Source organism: Canis lupus, chromosome 17 (genome assembly GCF_003254725.2).
Source record: "Canis lupus dingo isolate Sandy chromosome 17, ASM325472v2, whole genome shotgun sequence".
In the NCBI taxonomy this organism is placed as follows: domain Eukaryota; kingdom Metazoa; phylum Chordata; class Mammalia; order Carnivora; family Canidae; genus Canis; species Canis lupus.
Window position 1 is genome coordinate 21,871,104 of NC_064259.1, and position 22,362 is coordinate 21,893,465.

At 41.0% G+C, this 22,362-nt stretch overlaps 2 protein-coding genes across 17 annotated transcripts in view; one reads left to right on the forward strand and one right to left on the reverse strand.

Annotated features, from left to right (window-relative positions):
* The window catches only part of RBKS (ribokinase), a 92,817-nt gene that overhangs the window by 48,376 nt on the left and 22,079 nt on the right, over positions 1 to 22,362 (reverse strand). For all 10 annotated transcript variants that reach the window (XM_025454314.3, XM_035701058.2, XM_025454312.3 and 7 more), the window contains 3 exons: positions 11,942 to 12,005; positions 10,947 to 11,009; positions 8,091 to 8,255 (listed from right to left, as the gene is read on the reverse strand). In XM_025454314.3, the coding sequence (XP_025310099.1) occupies positions 8,091 to 8,255; positions 10,947 to 11,009; positions 11,942 to 12,005 (292 nt within the window). The remainder of the gene's footprint in view (positions 1 to 8,090; positions 8,256 to 10,946; positions 11,010 to 11,941; positions 12,006 to 22,362) is intronic.
* BABAM2 (BRISC and BRCA1 A complex member 2) overlaps positions 1 to 22,362 on the forward strand; it is a 449,505-nt gene that overhangs the window by 2,632 nt on the left and 424,511 nt on the right. The gene's annotated exons all lie outside the window — the stretch shown is intronic.

The following is a 22,362-nucleotide window of genomic DNA, read 5'->3' on the forward strand; positions in this document are numbered from 1 at the left end:
CTACACCCAAGGTGGGGCCCAAACCCACAATCCCTAGACAAAGAGTCCCATGCTCCACCAACTGAACCAGTCAGGCTCCCCAAATATACACTTTTCACAGAAGCTTACGTTCTTGGCTTCTATGAGCAACCTGGAAACATAAAGAAAGCTTGAGAATGGAGGATAAATTCGATCTGAGGCTGAAAGCTAGCTCAGACTACGAGCCTATAAGAGAAGGATGGATGGGGATAGCAGACAGGGAAAATGAGAATGTCATAGCATTACAGTGTTAGAAGAATATTTACATTTTTCAGAGGAGGAAAGTGAGCTTCAGTGAGGTCTAAGGTCATACACTGGGACACAGTTAAGCTGGGTCCCTACCTGGGGTCCTCCAGCTTAAAGTCCAGTATTTGGGGGATCCCTGGGTGGCTCAGCGGTTTATCGCCTGCCTTCAGCCTTCCAGGGTGTGATCCTGGAGTCACGGGATCAAGTCCCATGTCTGGCTCCCTGCATGGAGCCTGTTTCTCCCTCTGCCTGTGTCTCTGCCTCTCTCTCTCTCTCTCTCTCTCTCTCTCTCTTTCTCTCTCCCTGTGTTTCTCATGAATACATAAATTAAAAATCTTAAAAAAAAAAAAAAGTCCAGTATTGGTTATCTCTAGGCCAGGACTCTGTTTATAGCAGTGCAAACCTTCATCCCCATTTATAGTATTTTAAAACAATGTTTGATGTGGAATTTTGAAAATATATATATATATACATTTTAAAGTCTTTAGAGATTACATTCACAGGAAGCTCCCTCTTTGTCAAAACACTTACTTATCCACCAGAGGATCCAACTAAATTGGTTGGTCTTCTTTTCCTCTACCCAGGTCCACTTATGTGTTTAGCGACTCCAATCTACTATGGACTCACAGAGTAAAATCTTCTACCTGCAATTCTCAGAGACCCTTCCAGAACAGCGGCTCACAAACTTAGCTGCACATCAGCATCACTAGGAGACCTCATAATGTTGTGCCCGAGATTGCAAATCCAAGAAACCACCGAGGAGCCAACACAGATGCAAACGCATGAGGGTTTATTTACAAGCTTGGGTCCAAGTGTACCTGACACAGCGGAGCAGGGACTTGGACCCCGAGATTAAGAGGGGTAGCAGCTTTATAGGGGCCAGTGGCCCATGGGATATGCAGAAAGTTGCGCAGTCATGTCAGTCCACATGCAGGTGGCCAATGGAATTACATCTTACCCTATAGTATCCATTTGAGCTGGCCTATTACTTTGGTCAGAATTGGCGCGCAGTTTTGGCTGGCACAAGGCAGGGTTACATTGTTATGAGCCGATTTCCGATTAGGGTGTGCCCAGCGGCTTGACTAGGGTGGGGCAGTGCCTTAAGCAATAAGCAGGTCATGTGGGGGTGATACAGGAGGTGGCAGGTGCAGCACAAAATGGAGTTAATCCTGCTCTGCTTGTCCAGGAGTAGGGGATTTTTGTTAAATTTCCTGGGTCCCACAATTAAAGTGCATGACTTTTAGGCTCCACCTCAAATCTGATTAGAATCTCTTGGGAAAATTCGCACATTGATGAGTTGTCCAAGTGGCTTTTCCACAGCTGTCACAGCACTGATCCATTCCACGTTCTTGGGTAGATGCTTATCAGCACATGGCTAATGGAAACTGTCCACTACTGCCTGGTGAGGCTAGCGAGTTTGCTTCTACACCTTCCTTGGTCTTAACATTTTGGTTTGGTTAGTGGATCTTGTCCAGTGGTTTACAGGCTAATGCTATTCTCACATTTTCATTATTTTAGAATCTAGAATGTCCATCCACAAAAATTCTATGGTATATTTTTGGCTGCTCATATTTTTGTACAGGTCATTGTGCAGCTTAAATTAGAAACTGGGTGTAAAAGCCCTCTGTAAACTGTAGAGTGTTGTACAAGTGTAAGGGATTATTACTGTTATTATATTGTCCTTCACACACAGCCTAACACCCCCGCCTGTCCACCCATCTCTTTTGCCTTCTGTTGGAATTCATAGCCTGGCAACAGTCTCTCATTGGTCTTCCCGTTTCTGCAAGGTCTTAGAGATGTCAATTATGCGTAAAGGCCCTCCATGCCCAGCATTCCAACACACCCATTTACTTTTTACAGTTCCAGAACAAATATATTGCTCCCTATTTTCCTCAAACGGTGAAATGAAAAAGCATTGCTCATGTATTGTGATCTCCAATCTGCACGCAAAGGCATTTGAGCACAGGGTAGAGCAAGCTACCCGTATGGAAAAATAGCATTGAGCTACTCTTATTAAAGTTCCATTTTATCTCAAAAGAGCCCTGATCTGGCAATTCCTTTTCCAAATCTCTCCCACAGAAACACATAGGCATGCAAAGTGATGCTCAGCTAGTTTTTAACAGAAAAAAATAAAAAGAAACCTAAGCTTCTATCAGACAGGATTGGTTAGGAAAAAAATAGCTCTAAAAGAATACTCTGCTGCTGTTAAAAAGAATGAAGGAGATCTCTGTTTTGTCACAGAAAATTTTCTATAATTTATATGTGAAAAAAAGGAAGTTTTTCTTTTTTTAAGATTATATGTATTTATTCATGAGAGACACAAAAAAAGAGAAAGAGAGAGATTGAGAGAGAGAGGCAGAGACACAGGCAGAGGGAGAAGCAGGTCCCATGCAGGGAGCCCAACGCGGGACCGGATCCCAGGACCCCAGGATCAAGCACTGGGCCGAAGGCAGGAGCTAAACCAGAGCCACCCAGGGATCCAAAAAGAAAGTTTTGTAATAAAATCTTTAGTATGACTCCTCCTTTTTTAATAAAGCAAAGCATAATTGTATGTGTATTTACATTTATACACTTGGACAGAAGAGAAAAAAAAAAGTCTGAGAGGTTACTCACTAAACTAATAAGGATTAATTCCAAAGGGTGATGGGAATAAATCTGACCAGAGATTACCTGGTGTACACCAGGCAAAGACATCATTCTTAAAAGATGTGTAATATCTTACAGCAAAAATCAAGTCCATTGTGAATGAAATGATATAATGTTTGGCTGGTGCTTCAGAATATAACCCAAGGTTGCAGTGGGAGGGTGTGGAGAGTAGTCAGTTAGGGTATAAATGCAACAGGATTGGCCATGTGTTGAGAATTATTGAAGCTAAGTGATAGTATATATGGGTTTACCCCATATAGTCTCTGTATGTCCACATATATTTGAGATTTTCCACAATAAAAATAAATTTTATTTTTATTTTTTAAAAGATGTATCTATTTGACAGAGAGAGAGCAAGCTAGCACAAACAGGGGGAGAAGCAGAGGGAGAGGGAGAAGCAGACTCCTCAGTGAGCAGGGATCCAACACAGGGCTTGATCCCATGACCCTGGGATCATGACCTGAGCCAAAGACAGATGTTTAACCAACTGAGCCACGCAGGCGCCCCTAAATACAAATTTAAAAAAAACAATTACACTGAATTTTAAGCAATAGAATTGCTGGAACGAGAAATCCTACAATTTAATTTGACCATAAATATTGTATAAAAGTCAATCAAATCAAGACACCTGGGTGGCTCAGCAGTTGAGCATCTGCCTTCAGTTCAGCATGATCTAAGAATCAAGTCCAGCATCAGGCTCTCTGCAGGGAATCTCCTTCTCCCTCTGCCTATGTCTCTGTCTCTCTCTGTGTGTTTCTCATGAATAAATAAATCAATCTAAAAAAAATGAATCAAATCTTATCTGCTTATTTCCCTATTGAAGGAAAGCATTTTGACCAATGCTGGATGGTAATAGGCTGGATACCTAGGCTTAGAGTCTGACTAGTAAAAAAAGTTAGGGGAAAAATGAAAATGCCATAAAGCAAGGACTCTTCTTTGGCTCATGCTACCAAAAATAAACATAAACACTTTACCATGGTGAAAAAAATGTGAAGAATGAGTAGATGTGGTTAATCAAAGAAGAATGCACATTTGCAATAGATAAGTTGGGGAAAATGATGCCATCCTGGAACCACGTAAAACTAGAGACACAAGATGTACCATGGAGTAGTGTGGAGCTGCAGAGGGCACTGACCACACCCAACGTAATCATTATTCATTACAACATAAGGTGGGCTAAACTCCTGGTTGTCTTAACAGCATGCCAAAGGCTGGCACAAGAATGTCAGTGAGGAGCTGCATAGGTACAGAGCCAGGAGAATGAGGTGGAAGCTCTTTTTTTTTTTAAAGGTTTTATTTACTTATGAGAGATGCAGAGAGATGCAGAGAGAGGCAGAGACATGAGCAGAGGAAGAGGCCGGCTCCCTTCGGGGAGAGAAGCCTGATGTGGGACTTGATCCCAGGGGTCCTGGGATCACCACCTGAGCTAAAGGCAGATGTTCAACTGCTGAGTCACCCAGGCATCCTGAGGTGGAAGCTCTTACCAGTCTCACCATGGAGGGCATGAACTGGACAGTTGAGAAGGCCATAATAACTTAGCTCAGAGAAATAGGAAGAAAGTCACCCTAAGTAAAGAAACTGTGGAAAGATTGGGGTAACCAAAACGCTGGCTTGGCAGTCTCCCTCTGGGGGTTGTTTCCTGTGAGTTGAGCAGCGGAAACACTCAACACTTGGGCTATGTGCTGGACAACGTCACTGTGAAAGTCAAGGTGGCCAGCCAAGAAGTTTGGTTTGCCAAATAGAAAAGGACTCAAGTGTCATTAAAAGATATTTTGTGTCCTACCTAGAATTTGATCTTGGCGATCTTACAATCTCAATTATTTATAATTGTTCCAGTAATGTTCCATTTGCTTTGAAATGGATATAAAGACCAGACCCGACATGCATAATTTCATCACGAGCAGCTGCAGCACCAGCTCTGCTGTGGGCCTGCCTCACAGCATCATGACCTAGAGAGGAGGGGGCCACTGAGGGCCACTGGTGCTGTCCATTTAAAACCAATGCTTTCCTTTAGGTGAAGACAAAACAGAGTTCTGACACCATATATTCAGAGATGGGGGGGAGGTGTCGGTTTCCTCTGTATTTTTAACAACTATATATAATCCAGTCATACTATGTATGTGCTTAATTCAGATAAAGGAGCTGTGATAATAAACCCAGAAAGGAGGAGGAGGAGGAAGAGGAGGATTATTTTACCTCCTTTCTTGTAGGTGGAATATTGCTGATTAGCACATAGGTAGTCTCACGGGGCAATGGACAGGACACGAAGTGCTCAACGTATCTCTAAGCTTTGCCTGCTCTGCTCTCCATTCATATATCCTGACAGTAAACAGCTGCAAGAGCTCTTGGACCAGTACTGTTTCACAGAGGCCTAGAACCAAGAACTGACTGACTTGCATGCGGTCCCCTATTTACTAAGGGATGGATTCTGTATTCAAACCCAAACTTCATGACTCTCAAACCAGTGCTTCCTTCATTGTATCACTCTTCTCTGACGTGAGAATGAAAACACATTAAATTCACACACACACACACACACACACACACACACACACTCATGGTTATAGAGAGTCTAAGTGGTTCTGGCTGCTTCACCAAGTGAAGACCAGCTGAATTCTGGTCAGAGGAGTCCATGTGCATGTATTTTATGGGAGCAGGTAAGAGATGCATCACAGAAAGTAGTCTAGTGTCTCTGAGATGTGAGCTTCAAAAACACTCAAAGCTTAGGCTACGTGTTGAACAATATTACAGTTTATGGGTTTTACTTTTCTCCATAAAGGCTCAGTTCCTTGGAATCAATGGGGTGTGGTAATATTTAAGGCGTGCTCTAGGACACAGAACTTGGGTCTTGGCATCTGAAATCTGGGTTTCTACACTGACCTTGGGTAATTACTTACATTTTCCTAGTGTATCTTCTCGCCTTCATTTTGGGAGAATGATGCCTGCCATATCTTTGTCATGAGGTTTTTCAAAGGTCAATATATATGAAAGTACGTGGAATTAATACTTAGACATGCTGACTCTTAGTAAAAATGTGGAATCGGCTAGTGCTAGTTTACCATCACTACGCCTGCCCATTCCCTTCCCCCTCTTTTTTTTTTTTTTTTTGGTAGGCTTGAACTCATGACCCTGAGATCATGACCTGAGCTGAGCTCAAGAATCAGACCCTTAACTGACTGGGCCACCCTGGCACCCCATACCACTGCCCATTCCTGATGCCCTAGGTCATCTAGCTCAATTGATAGAGCTGGCTAGCAGGTGATGGAGGAAGCATTTTTGGACTCCACCCAAATGACAGCCCCAAGGTCAGGCTGTCTGCCCATTGGGATAATTCTAGCCTTACCTGTGAAACATATTCAACTCTGGTGGCTTTACCTTTCTCTCCTCCACAAGCTGGTTAGTTAACCTGAAACTAGACTAAGACAAAGGGAAGAGTGATCTCTGAGAAGCAAGGGAGTGTAGGAAAAGCAGTTACAAGAGACTATGCCCCAACCTGTAAAAGGAAAGACAGGAGCATGAATGAAGTGTCATGTTGTATTCACATTGCTCAATTCAGATGAACACGGTGTAGGCAATGCTCACCATAAGCATTAGACTCTATCTGTGACACCCTGAGAAAATGTAACCAAATGGGTTTTTGGCTTGCTTAGAATTCTTTCTGACAGCTTTGAGTCCATTAAAAATACATTAAATGTCAATGAGAATTTACCACAGCACGTTGTTTTGCCAAGAGGAAAATTTGTTAAATCTGGACATACATTTAAAAATTCTCTACAAAATCATTTCAAGTAACTTACTTTCCATTTATTGCTTTGTAGAACGCTGGAGATTTTGGGAGAAACCACTTATACAAACACACACACACATACATTTACTGTTCTTTTTCTTCTCTTTTTTAGTTTTGTATCTTGATGAGAAAGTTTTATGTGGAAAATTCAAAGTGGTTCTCTCTCTTAAGTCACAGAATTACGGCTGCAGTATCAAGAGGAAGCCATTGTTTTAGAATGGCTATGATCTATTTTGATTTTTTTTTGATGCTGAGATCAGGATATTATCCTAATTTAAATTTCAAGAGAGAAGTGAAAAGGAGAAGAAATTTGGGATTCGTTTAGATATATTACATCATGCTCAGCATCATATTTTATTTTGTTTCATTCTTAGAACAATTCTGTAGGGGAGTATTTCTATATGCTCTTAACAAACAAGGCTTAGAAAAACTGGATCATTCTAGAAACACCTCAAAGCTAAAAAGGAATGGAAACGGGATTCTAACTCAGAAGATGCTTTGCCCACCAGTCAATGGTGAACAAGAAGTAAACACAAAGAAACTCTTTGGATTTTTAAAGAGTTTGTGATTTGCTGGGGGTGGAAGCAGGGAGTGAGCAGGAGGGCAGACGAGTCAACATTAGCCACACGTTGATAATTGTTGACACTGGGTGAAAGATTTTGTTAGGCAATTCTACCTGCCTTTGTGTGTTTGAAAATTTTCAAAATTGAAGGTCAAAAACCAACTAACTGCTCAAAGGACATTGACAACATAGAAAATATTACACGTAAATAATTTTTTCTGGTTTATTGAACAGAGATGGAGTTTTACAAAAAAGAGAAAGAGGTAATCTTTAATTCCTAGAGACATTTATCAAAATAGACCTACCAGGGCAGTCATTGTACATGACATGTAACTTGACCTCTGCTTCTACTTTTGGGCTATGGGCTGTTTCTGAGGTTCTAGTCACTACTTGTTATCATCTCCACTAACTAGATAGAAGATTTATATTGTAGGGTATCAGTAGTGCTACTCAGGTTATTTTTTACCCTGTTTGTAAACTTTCCTAGCTACAAGAAGATCGTGAATCTCACAGGTGGAAGAAAGGATATTTTACTACAGGGAAAGTATTGCTTTGCTTAACTTAAAAGGCTACCTTTTATTAAATTAACAGTGATAAAAGCTTTTCTAGGGGGGCACCTGGGTGACTGTCGGTTAGGTGTCTGCCTTTGGCTCAGGTCATGATCCCAGGTCCTGGGATCAAGTCCTACACTGGGCTCTCTGCTCAGTGGGGAGTCTGCTTCTCCCTCTCCCTCTCCCTCCTGCTCGTGCTCTTTCTCTGTCAAATAAATAAAATCTTTAGGAAAAAAAAAAAAAAGCTTTTCTAGGAAGAATAACAAATAGGTAAAATCACCTCCATTGCTGTGGGCCATCGTCAGGGCTTCCAAAGATATTTCTGGAATTATTTCTAACTGGCAGATCATGACTTTGGCTTTGTTAATGGTCGTAGCTGCTTTCTTCAGGTCTTCAGTATTCAAAAGTAAATTTGCTCCAGCCACTATAATGATGATATTCTGGCCTATAAAGATTTTCCACATATTTATATTAAAAAACAAACAAGGCTAAGTAATGATATTCTGCAATGTTACAATCACCCTTCCAAAGTCATCATGCTAAATGTATTATAAGTATTAATTTTGACATTTTTAGGTGATTCAGGTGAAATTCTACATTCCTACTGTATCTTCTTTTATGATACCCCTGCTCTGTAAAACTGATATTATTCTGACAATTTTGAGTAAAATCTAAAAAATAATTCCCCTATCAGTATTCTTATATACAAAGAATACTAGCTGGGAAGAGATATATAATATACTTTAAAATGGTTGGTACAAGGCATCTGGTAAACATTCCGAATCCTAAATGACAGATGTCATAAGGATACATATGGACAGGAGTGTACTTTCCCAACACTAAAAACTAAGGCTCTGTGGTATGCAGTCAGTTCATGTGTGTACCCTAGGGTATTCTGAAAATCAAAACATATTTTATAATATCTAACAGATGGGAAATTGTGTTAGATAACCTAAGGTCGAGAGAGAGAGATCTGACCTATGCTGTACCAGATCAAACAGAAGCAGGAGTAAAGAATCTTACATACTTATCACTTGGACCTACTCTCTACAATACCACCTAAATGGGGAAGGATTAGGGTGCATTTTATCTGTTAGGTGAACTCTTAAGAGCTGTGCTGTCCAATATGAGAGTCATGAGTTCAGGCCACACGTGGTTGTTAGCACTTGAGATGTGTCTGGTGTCTCACATCTTAAGTGAGATGTGCTTCAATTGTACAACACACAGCAGATTTTAAAGACTGAGTACAAAAAAAAAGAAGGTAAAATATCTCATTAGTCTTTAAGAACATTTTGATTACATGTTGAAAAGACGATATTTTAGATATATTGGGTTAAGTAAGTATATTAAGATTAATTTTACCTGTTTCTTTTTACTTTTTAAAATGTGGCTAATGGAAAATTTAAAATTATGTATGTGGCTTGCGTTGTATTTCTTTTGGACAGCACTGATCTAGAGGGACAAGTTGTAGCAGTCTTTTTTTTTTTCTTCTTTTGTGCTCCAGGCTGCTTGTGATGGTCTTGTATAGACATGACCTAAAATTACCTCTGAACACAAAACACATGCTAGCCGATCATCTTACCACAGATGTGTCTGTTGGCCACAAGGAGGACTTAATAAAGTGGGGATGGTTCAGCATAAACCCAATCTTGGTACTGGAAAAATTCAAGTACCCACACACTGAAAGATGGCATGTCTCCTTCCTTTTCTCCTTTGGTGACCTCATTCCTTCTGCTAGAGTCAACTGCTGCTTCTGTGTTGCTGACTCCAGAAATCTATGTTTCTGGCCTAGCCTTGGCTGATGAGCAATAAGACCAAGACTACAGCTGTCTGGTAGACATTGCCATATGGCGAGATCATTCATGCCTCAAATTTAACTTGTCAAAACTGAATTCCTTACTTTACCTTGGTACTGATTCCTTCACTTAAGGGAGTTGATGGTCCCCTCTCAGGGTATTTGTGTTAGCTCTTCTATGACAATCTATATTCTCTATATATTTACATATGTGTTATGTAAATCAGACAAGTTCTAGCATAACAGGCATCTAATACACGATATTAAACTAATCTTTGCATGGGAAGTGTAGTACCTTGCTACACTGATAAGCAAGAAATGGAACTTGAAGATATTCCTAGAACACATAAAAGAAGTTTAAGACAGGGAATGAGGGGCTGTTGGCAGCAATAATTATTTAAGATGTAGCTTAAAGGAATGAACATAGACTGTCTATTGTTAAACATTTTATCTTCTTTAAATATAACACATATTTTCATTGTTGTTATTGCAACTTTGGGATCACTAGAATAGAGTGAAACATACCATACCTTCTGTGAGAAACAATTGTTTGAAACTCTATTACAAATCAAAGACATATTATGACAAATCCTAATTTCACAACATGCACGCTGACTGCCTATAATGCATTAGGTTCTGTCTGAAGTGCCCCATGAAATGTCTGGTCCTTCAGAATATTAATTCTGAATTAAACAATTTTACATAGTTTTTATATATATATACTTAAAGTAGTTGGCAGAAATTATGAAGACTTTACTTGGGGGTAAAGGGAAGTTACTGTTTTTATAGACAAATATTTCAACTGTCACAAGGCCCTGTGACAAATATAGTTGTATATATCGACTTTCGAGATTTGATTGCCATTTAAAGAGCAAACAAAATTGAACACAAATGATAAGTTAGAAGTAATTAGTTGCTGCCATTTGCTCAGTAAATATTCTATAAATATGATTCATTAACTTCCTTGTGCACCTATGTATTTACATTTATTTACCTAGTATAACTGAAATGACAGATGAGAATACTTAACTGCTTTTAGAGACAAATATCAATTCTGAGTTCACATGGAGGGTAATGGGATGCTTCAGGATATAAATATTATTTTGAGGCAATTTAACACTTCCTATGTATTGGATGGACAATTTTATATTTGAATGATCAAGTTGGGAAGTATAAATAAAGGGAAATATTCATAGTTAGATTGGAAAGACCACACTTGAAGCCTTGGAGTGGTGGGTATGGTAAGAAATCCATAGGATTAGGGTAAAAACTGATGCTCCTACTCTAGTTGTGGACATGAAATGCTTCATGAAATGACACTCCAATATGCGAAACACGTACCTTCGTTATTGACAATTATAGAAGCAGTTCCTGTAGCAGCATCTTGAGTCTGATATGTAAATTCTGAGAGAAAAAAGAAATTACAATCATGTATATACAGCCTGGCATGGATAATCTATTTTAGCAATTTCAATGCACCACTCATCTTTGGAAAAACTTTTTAACCTTTAACCATCTGGAATGATAAAAGAAATAAGTAATTAGCACTAATTTATACCCATCACCTATACATCAAGGAAGACAGAAGCCTTTACACTCAGTTGCACCTTTGCTCTACATTAGTAACAACCCAGCAAACCTACCCCACTCTCAATCTGCCCAAATTATTCATAGCATATACATCTGCATTTTTCTAGACCACCATATTTCTTTTCTTCAGTGAAAGAAATGACAGAGTTGAGTGAGAGATTAAAGGTCAAACCTATACAATGAACTTGGTTGCGTTTCTTCATAAACTTTGCATTTCATCAAGAATCATGGTCTGGAGCATCAATGGAAGTGTTGATCAGGCGGCCTTTGGCAGCAAAAAGCCTTGAAATGGAGCCAGAGACCTGCATTCTACTCCTGGCGGTAGCTCCAACTAGCTGTGTGCTCTTGGACACATTGAGAACCAATCTGGCCTTCAGTTTCTCTTTTGTGCAATGATGGGATCAGCTTCAGTGGTTTTGAAGATTGTTTCCAGCCATGACATTCAATGACTTTTCTTAAAATATCTTTTGTGAATGCAGCACCTGTTTTTTCCTTGTCACCTGCTTTTGAAACATTTCTATGAGATGAAGGTTTGTAACCTCCTATCATTTAATTCCCATCTGGAGGAATGTACATGAAAAGAATTAACCAAACAACATTTAAGTAAGATGAGACAAAGCTGTGCATAAAAATTCTCTGGCCACCAGAGGAGGATCTAATAATTCTATTCTATATTCAACTGTTCTTGTAACCAGATCCCAGAGGAAAAGTCATAAAAACTAACTTTAAAAAAGATGAAATTTTACCTGTAGAAATATCGTTCTGTTTTAAGTTTTCTATATAGTCACTGCCAAAAGAATCTTTGCCAACCTGTACCAAAGAAATGATGAATGTTAGATCTTTTACATTTAGTAAAATGCTACAATGTAGTTTTTAGAATACTTAGCATTTTAAAAGGGCATATCTGCACAGTACTTTATAAACATTAGCTAATTAATCTTCTTAATGTAAGATGCTAAACTTGGTTTCAGCCCAAAGAATTGTCCCACTTACATCCTAAAACGTGAAGCATTTAATGAACTTTGCTCTCATTTTGGTCTGTTCTTGTGGAACCTCCCACTGAGACAGAGCTGTCTACCATCAACAGTCCTCAATATTTATGAAGAATCTCAGTTGTTTGTACTTCACTATAAATGAGGGCATCTTTGTAATGACTTGCCTGTTTTAGAATCTTATCGGACATGGGATGGCGGCATAGTTAGACTGGAAAGAGAAGAGGGAATTTAAAAAGCCCTCACTGGTGGGTCTGGGAAGCTCAACGGGTTAAGCATTAAGCGCCTGTCTGCCGGTCTTAGATCAAGTCGTGATCCCTGGGTCCTGGGATCCATCTCCTAGTCGGGCTCCCTGCTTAGCAGGAGTCGGCTTCTCCCTCTCCTTTTGCCCCTCCCCCTCTGCTTGTGCTCTCTCTTGCACTCTCTCTCTTGATCTCAAATAAATAAAATCTTTCAAATAAAAAAAAAAGCCCTTGTTAACTTGGGTAACTCAATATAGTGTAAGTCTGTGGCTTCCGCATCCTAGCATGTATTCTGATAATGATAGTTCAGTTTTTCCCAATCATTGATGCTATGTTGACACATTGTTATCACCCAAACTCCATAGTTTACATTAGGGTTCACTCTGGTGTTGTACATTCTATGGGTTTTGACAAGCGTATGTCATGTATCCACCATTATAGTATTATCCAGAATGGATTCACTGCCCTGAAAACCCTCTGTGCTCTGCCTATTAATACTCCCTTCTCTGGGATCCCTGGGTGGCGCAGCGGTTTGGCGCCTGCCTTTGGCCCAGGGCGCGATCCTGGAGACCCGGGATCGAATCCCACATCGGACTCCCGGTGCGTGGAGCCTGCTTCTCCCTCTGCCTGTGTCTCTGCGCCTCTCTCTCTCTCTGTGACTATCATAAATAAATTAAAAAAATTAAAAAAAAATACTCCCTTCTCTCCCCAAGCCCCTGGGAACCACTGATCTTTCTACTGTCTCCAGACTGTCATACTGTTGGAATCATACAATATGAAACTTTTCCGACTGGCTTTTCACTTAGTAAACCCATCTAAGTTTCCTCCATATCTCCTCATGGCTTATCACTCATTTATTTTTGGTGCTAAAAAATGTTCTGCGGTATGGACATACTGTAGTTTATCCATCCATTCACTCACTGAAGGGCATCTTGAGTTGCTTCTAAATTTTGGTAATTATAAATTTTCATGTGTGGGTTTTTGTGTGGATGCCCTCCTATTGTGTTATTTTATTTTAACTTCAGTGGAGGTAACATACAGTGTTTATTAGTTTCCTCCCATCTTAATTTAAATTCTAATCAGCTGTCACCATTTAAGTATTAGGCCACTTCACAAAAACAAATTCCCAGGAGGTCCTGAAAATTTAGAGGTTCTGGCAACATCGGGCCCACATTCCTGTAAGGCAACCCAGCTAGAACTGCCCCAAAGGTGAGCACATGATCTCTAGTTGACCACAGCCTGCACCTGGCCTACTGCAATTAATGTTACTTGCTTGGCACCTGTAGGCTTGTAGGGTGGCCACTCCTGAATTTCTATTTTGTCCTGTAGGGAGTGCTCACTACCTCAATGGATCGTGTATCTATCTGGGTCTCAGCCACTCCTGGTGTGTTTTGCTTTTCCACATAAAATTGCTTTCCTCGGGATATATCAATAGAAAGAAACCTAGAGATTTGCTTGGGTTGAGAGCCTCAATGAGTGAAGAGAAGATTTTGGACTATCTAGATCAGCGGTTGGAAAATTTTTTCCTATAAAGGTACACATAGGTAGTAGTTTAGACATGGTGGGCCAGATGGTCTCTTTTGCAACTACGCAATTTCGCTGTGTGAAAGCAGCCAAAGAAAATCTGCAGACAAATGGATGTAGCCTGTGTTCAAATAAAACTTTATAAAAATACATGGTAGGCAAGATTTGCTTCCTGAATGGTAGTGTACTGACCCCTGATTTAAATGTCACCTCTGAGAACTTCTTCTTCAAAGAACACTTTCCCTGTGCTCCTTCCCCGGCAGAAATGCTGACTAGGCAATAATTCTGAACAATATCCAATAATTTCTTTTTTTTAATTTTTTTTATTAAAGGTTTTATTTATTCATGAGAGACAGAGAGAGGCAGGGACACAGGCAGAGGGAGAAGCAGGCTCCCTGGAGGGAGCCCGATGCAGGACTTGATCCTAGGACACCAGAATCATGATCTGAGCCAAAGGCAGATGCTCAACCACTGAGCCACCCAGGCGTCCCTATAATAGTTTCTTATTAGCAGATTTTCTATCTCTACAATGGAGAGTGTCCACTCTAAAGCACTGCTGTGGGGCAGAGTTCCCCGGGGAAAGGAGGTCATCTGTCAAAGGTTTTCTTCATGGAAGATAGGCCACGTATCTACCAAAGCATCCCATTTCTTAGGTCAAAGATTCATACCAGAAACAAATTGTTTATTTTCTCATCTCTCTCTCTTTTTTTTTTTAAACATGTATTTCTCTCTTATGAGCAATTAAGATGCCATATAGTTGGGAAAGCATCATTTTAAGAATGTTGTAGCGATTAAAGGAAGGCCATTCCTAGGCATGTGGGGCTTGGTACAGATTAGAGCAAAGAAACTTCTCTCCCTTTTCCAACCAGTTTAATATAGGCAAAAATCTGTTTTTTTCTTTTTTTTTTTTTTTTAAGATTTATTTATTTATGATAGACAGACAGAGAGAGAGAGAGGCAGAGACACAGGCAGAGGGAGAAGCAGGCTCCATGCACCGGGAGCCTGACGTGGGATTCGATCCCGGGACTCCAGGATCGCGCCCTGGGCCAAAGGCAGGCGCTAAACCGCTGAGCCACCCAGGGATCCCCAATCTGTTTTTTTCCAGGCAAAATCTGTTTCAGGTGAATTTCAAAGGCATGTTTGGTAAATGGTATAGTGATCTATTCATTAGGAAGTGCAGGGATTAAGAAGAATTGTTGGAAAGGAGGAGAAAACCAATGAGTAGGCAGCTTTGCCTTCCAGAAACTGTTGGAGGGAGGATAAGACTTACAGAGGCACCTGTCACTCCAAGTGGAGTATCACGTGCATCCAAGGCATAATCAGGAAGGGACTGCATGCTCATGGTAACTGCATTTTGCAGGGTTGCTGCAGTGGTATTTTTTATTTTTATTTTTTAAGTAGGCTCCATGCCTGGAGCCCAATGTGAGGCTTGAACTCATGATCTGAGAGATCAAGCCCTGAGCTGAGATCAAGGGTCAGAAGCTTAAAGGGCAGAGACCCCCTTGCCCCCCACCCCCACAATGGTGTTTTAGAGGTGGCAAAGCTGTCTGTCTGCTTCCTACATGGGAATCACCTGAGGGGGCTACATCCTTGGAGATGTTATGGTTCCAGATTTATTCCACTAGTGATTTCCTGGCAAACCTGTTGGCTGGCATCCTAACCTCTATATGAGAGTGGAACAAAATACTTTGCTTTTGCCCTTTTTGATATTCCCATGACAAAATTAAAATCTGGTAACTAAGGTAGCCCAGGTGGCTCAGCGGTTTAGCACCGCCTTCAGCCCAGGTGTGATCCTGGAGACCGGGGATCAAATCCCACCTCAGGCTCCTTCCCTGGAGCCTGCTTCTCCCTCTGCCTGTGTCTCTGCCTCTCTCTCTGTGACTATCATTTTTTTTTTTTTTTTTGTGACTATCATAAATAAAAAAAAAATTAAAAAAAATCTGGTAACTAAAAAAAATAATGGTAAAGTAACAATACCCGCTGAGGATCAAGAGAAGTAAACCTTAGCTCCATTAACTTTGCCTCGGGGTCATGGTAACACATTACAAAGTAAAAGAAGTGGTAAGAAGCCTATAAATAAACCACAAGAGACTCTTAACTCTAGGAAACACACGGAGGGTTGCTGGAGGGCCGGGGTGGGGGATGGGGTAACCAGGGGATGGGCACGAAGGAGGACACGTGATGGGATGAGCACTGGGTGTTACCAGGTATGGATGAATCACGGAGCTCTACCTCAGAAACTAGTAATGCACTATATGTTAACTAACTGAATTTAAATCATAATAATAAAGGAAGAAGCCTACGAAAAGGAAGGCGATATTTGCATTTGTGTCCTGGAAGTCAGAAGCCCCTACGTACTTCCTTTTTTTTTTTTTTTTAAGATTTTATTTATTTATTCATGAGAGACACAGAGAGAGGCAGAGACACAGGCAGAGGGAGAAGCAGGCTCCATGCAGGGAGCCCGACGCGGGACTCGATCCCAGAACCCCAGGATCACGCCCGGGCATGAAGGCAGATGCTAAAAAAAAAAAAAAAAAAAAAGAAGGCAGGTGCTAAACCACTGAGCCACCACAGCGTCCCACCCCTTTACACTTCCAGTGTGGCTTGGGACAAGCCACTTTAACCGCCTCTCAGCCTCAGTCTCCTTATCCAGAAAGTCAAAGCACATTTGCTGTGAGGGTAACACGCGTGAAGCACGTTTACAACTATAAAGGATTAAATAACGTCTCGGGAGTCACTGTCATGGTCCCCATCCTCCTCATCACCACGGCAGTACCACTGCCACTGTGGCCGCTTCCCTGGGGGGAGGGACAGGGCTCCTGCTGCTCGGATTCAATCTTATAAACTACTTTCCTGCCCATCTGGTTCCCCCTAACGTTTCCATTTCTTCCTGTTGTTCCCTATCTTCTTTTTTTTTTTTTTTTTATTTATTTATGATAGTCACAGAGAGAGAGAGAGGCGCAGAGACACAGGCAGAGGGAGAAGCAGGCTCCATGCAGGGAGCCCGATGTGGGATTCGATCCCGGGTCTCCAGGATCGCACCCTGGGCCAAAGGCAGGCGCCAAACCACTGCGCCACCCAGGGATCCCCTGTTCCCTATCTTCAAACAGAAGAGTACCTGGTCATGGAAGCAAGCCCATGGGTGCACTGAATTATTTTAAAAATAAGACTGCATTACTGTTATTAAAAAACATAACATCTCCATTAATGGTGACATGAATGCTGTTTAATTAACCATGTATCTCGTTACTTCCATAAGAATAACAGAGCCAACTGCGAGCACGTCTGTGTCTTAGACATGCGTATTTATTATATCGAAATGTGGGCAAAAAGAAGCAGAGATCTGAGTCCTCCTTTTTCCCCCTGCATTACAGAGTTGCACAAATGCTTTGTGCAATGTCATACTAAAAGAATGCCATTTCCCGTTTCCCCACCCTCAAACCTCTTGCACAATCATTTATTCTGCTGGATTTGCTTTTAAAAAGGTTGAGAGGGGCAAACACCTTCCAATCCCCTTTGCCTACTTCTGACTCAAATGTAAGCCTCTTCCTCAGTAACTGGAAATTGATAACCAGAAATCAGAGTAGAACCTAGACGAAGGTCATGCATCGAGTGCCATTGAGAGTTGAGTGAAAAGTGTCCTGAAAAATCACAGTGAATGATACAAATGGAATGATTTGTAATGAATGTGAATGAAAATCGTAGTGAATGACTTAAAATGGTCCTTGAAATAAAAAGGACTTGACATAATAATATCATAGAGGAATCTTCATAGGTATTTTGGGGGGCTTCTCCATATACCTGGTCACGTTTTGTCTATTAAATTGATAAGAGAACTTTAAGTGTAAGTATCTTGGTCATGCAGCAAAATAGAGCAAATGGGAGTCAGGAAACTTGGAATCAAATTTCAGTTCTGCCATTATCAGGCTAGTTAAAATTCTTTATATTTTGCTGCAAATTGTTGCAACTGAGCCAGGTAGAGTGGGACTAGGGTAGGAGATCAGTAGTTCTCGGCCTTCACTGTGCATTAGCTCCCATGGAGCTTAGACATCTTGGTGCCCAGGCTACACCCCAGATCAATGAAATCAGACCCTGTGCAGAGAAGGGGGGACCGTGGCACGCGCCACAGGTGATTCCAATGTATGCCTCCAGCTGAGGCCCACTGGATTGCAGGATGAAAGCTGGGAGAGTGAGTGCGAAGCTTTGTGTGGAAGTAATGAGGAGGAAGAGCGCAGTCCTGCCTGGCCCTATGTTGGGAAGTCAACTAAGTGGGAACACAGTGTGGCCTATAGCGTCAGCCCTGGGGCAAGGGGCCCAAGAGTGCCCAACACTGTGATCAAGTTATTGTAAAACTACACACGTCCCTACGCTTGTGTTTGCTGACTCTGGCCTCATTTTGATGTCACCAGGCTTGCTTCCCCTTGCTTTGTTGGCTTCTCTAACACTCCTATCTGGCAAAAAAAAAAAAAAAAAAAAAGGTTGGATATCCCTGTTCTACAAAGTGGTCAGTAGAAAGGCACTATTAACTTAATATTATCATTTGACTGTGTTAAGACACAAGGTGAGTACATTTGTGTCAATTTCCCTGCCCTCTGAGAACCTAGACGTCCTTTCCTTTCTCCATTTAACCAAACTTCACCTGTTTTTCTTTCTCTTTTTTAAAGATTTTATTCATTTTTTCCTGAGACACATAGAGCGGGAGGCAGAGACATAGGCAGAGGGAGAAGCAGGCTCCCTATGGGGAGCCCGATACAGGACTTGATCCCAGGACCCCGGGATCACAACCTGAGCCAAAGGCAGATGCTCAGCCACTGAGCCACTCATGCGTCCAAAGTGCTTCTGTTTTCTATCATGGAGAGCTCCTGGAGGGAAGTAATTTCAGATTCCTGCTTCCCAGGGCCCAGCACAGACCTTTATCCACAGTGGGGTTGGATAAATGGGACCAAGTTAAATGTGGGTTTCTGTACAGGTTAATCTGGTCCCTCACCTATTTTTCAAGTGCAACTTAAGGCCTCCCTTCCCTATTCTAGCCCTTCTTAATGCTCTCATTTCCTGGAACTCCTAGAGCATTCCTGATAGATACTAGTAAATATTTAATTGAATACCACCTTATATTTTTTGCCTAAACAATCTTCCTAAAAATCTGGCCTTCCTAAAAGCTTATTGGAGACTCCAGTTTAGCATATATTTATCCTTCCTTAAGCCCTGTGCATGAAATGTGTTCTATTAAGTATTTGGTCATCCTTAGTTGCCTGTCTGTTTATTTTCCTTGGCCTAGCTTGTCATTCTTAAAGGGACAGGACTACAGGCACTCAGACTATCCTAGCTGGGGCTGCCAAAAGGTCCTCTACAAGGTTTTGCTCCTAATAGCCCCTTGGAAGGCACTCCTATACTCTTTCGGTAGCAGCAGTGAAATTCTTTTGGGCAGGTTTCTGGGAAAACCACATAGTCTGAGGTAGCCTGTGTAAGCCTGTTCTGGGTGAAAGAAGCCAGGTCTTCAGCAGTTATGGACAACCACTTGCACTTAATCTAAGGCAACTCCTAGAACCCCAGAAGCTCTTTAGGAAATCCCAGGCTCAGGTCTACCTTGAAGACTGTAGAGTCATGCAGTTGGATAGAACTTTCTGCAATGATGAAATGCTCTCTATCAGTGTTACCCCAAACAGGCACTTGAAATATAGCCAAGTATGATAGAGCAACTCAATTAAAAATTTTATCTGAATTACATTTAAATCTAGCCACACATGGCTAGTGGCTGCCATCTTGGATAATGCAGCTATAGAGATGTAAATTAGAATCAAGGGAAACAGGACTGTGTGTATCAGGAGTAGGAGCATTTCCTCCAGCTAAGGGCACTGAGGTATTTCCTTTACTTTTACCACTGAGAAGGCTCCCTTTGCGTTGAGGGAGAGCCTACCAGTGGCTTCCACAGTCCAGAACTGTGATCTAATGCTGAGGAAGGTAACTTTAGTTAGCACTACAATATAACGAACATCCACATTTCAAAATGGTTGAGGAAGCAGCTGCTTGGAACCCCTGAATGGTAGAAAACATCTAAAAATTCCATCTGTCAATATACAGTTGAGGTAAATAAAACCTAGAGGCCCAAGATATCTAAACTGAAGTCACATGAAGTTGAAGATTTCTGCTAAAAAAGTAGTCACATATATTAAAACAGGTTATCAGTTTTCAAAGTTAGAATGCACAGAAATATAATTAACACTAAAACCAAGTTGAATGCAGCTTAATATTTGTGACTCAAGACATTTTGTGACTTTTCAGTGCCTGAGGGTAATGATGAACAGCAGGTTTGGGAGACTAACATGAATTTCTTGTCATGTAACAAAACCTGGCAGTTGCTTTTTTGAATTAAGTCTCTCATATTAACTTTTTAACCTGTCACTTGTGGCTTTGTCATAAAAGAGGACAGAAGAATACATATAATTCCAGTTGCTTAAGCTAGCTGATTGTTTAAATCCTATCTAAATGGAGATAATGGCCTTTAACATAAAAAATTAATGTTACAGTCACTATTGAGTCCTGTTTATTTGGGAGTAGAGGTGGATAGGAGGTAAGAGGTGGTTGGTGGTAACCCCAATTTTGTTCCATTCTTCTATAGGAGACACTTATTGTTTATTTGCTTGGGGTCCTAGGGTACCCTGTGTTTGGACATGTGGCCAGGGACTCCAAACAATATAGCCAATATTGTCCTCCAGCAGAGTTCAGGCAAGGACCGATTTCACTTCATTATATATTACCTGGAAAGTGCTGGTGACTACTCATTTGATCTTTGAAAACTAAATCTTAATGCGTATCAGTTAACAGTCCCACAGTAATCTGACAGACAATCTAACCTTTTTTGGTTAAGATGATGAGTACTCTAATACACTGCTTTTCAAAGCCATCTGTGGTGAAGGCTTTTTTTTTTTTTTTTTCATTTTCAATCCATTGTGGACTAATAATTCTGTAAAATATAAAAATGAAATAAACAGAAGAGAGTCCTACAAAACACAAGGCTTAATTTATTATTACTATTATGTTCAACAGCTATAAGATTATTTTGTCAAATGCTCTGCTTATAACTGCTTACTCTCAATTTCTGTACCGTCCAGACCAGTGACAGTTTGCAGCCTGGCCTGAATTTCAGACTTTGAGTAGTGTGGCTCTAACATACTGCCTCTGTCACAGAGCTTAATATATGCCCATTCTGCAAGGAAAACACACATCCGCTTGTATTACAGAGGTTTTTCTTTTTTTCCTCTCTCTTTTTTTCTTTTTAAAGTAAGCTCTATGCCCAGTATGGGGCTTAAACCCACAACCCCAGGATCAAGAGTCATGCATTCTACTAACTGAGCCAGCTAGGCACCCCTAGAGAGTTTTGAGAGTGTCATATTCCAGGAAAGCAAGACCAGTAATTTCTTGGAAGTTCTCCCACATGGCTGATTTCAGATCTGGGTCATTTGGGCCCATGCCTGTTCAGGGCTTCTTCCTACCACATAAGAAGTAGGGTCTTTAGGCTCAGACTAGTCCACTACATCTTTTTTTTTTTTTTTTTTTTTTGATTTTATTTATTTATTCATGAGAGACACAGAGATAGAGAGAGAGAGAGAGAGAGAGGCAAACATAAGCAGAGAGAGAAGCAGCCTCCTGTGGGGAGCTCGATGTGGGACTCGATCCCAGGACCCTGGGATCGCGACCTGAGCGGAAGGCAGAGGCTCAACCACTGAGCCAGGCACGTGCCCTTAGGCCACTGAATCTTGAACTCTTTATTCTACTACGGCGCTCCTGAGCAGCCAGTTTTGGATATCTGGAAATAACTTCCTCCTCTCGAACATTTAGCTTCAGTGGAAGGGTGGAGGAGGAAACACTTAAGAAAATTGTGTGAAGTCCTATGAACGGTATTCTCACAGGCTCTTGCCCTGCCAGCAGACTTCGTTTTTCTATGATACCTGCCTGGATTTGTAATCTGAAAATATCACTTCAATTATCCTTGGATTGTGGCCTTGGGCCCATGACTCAGGTGAATACTGACTGTGTCACTCTTTAATGACTTGAAGTGTTTCATCATGACATGTTTCACTGGATGCATATTGACAGACTCTTGCTTAATAGTCCTTGTCACAATATCTTGGCAAATAATTCCCCTGAGCTCAATATCAGCTGTTTTGCGTGTGCCATCAAACAATCTTACTTCACCAGAGCTTGTATTTAGGTTTGTTGTGGGGCAGTCATAGGTAAGTTAACATTGCTAAGAAAACCGGAGGCAATTTTCTACCTGTTTTTCTTTTGCTCCATCTGTTCATTTTTATCTTGAATCATTTCATGATTTTGGTTTCTACTTGAAATTTGTCATCTTTGACAAACTGCTATACAGCAGGTTGGCTAATTCTGCTTAATGAGAATCTACTG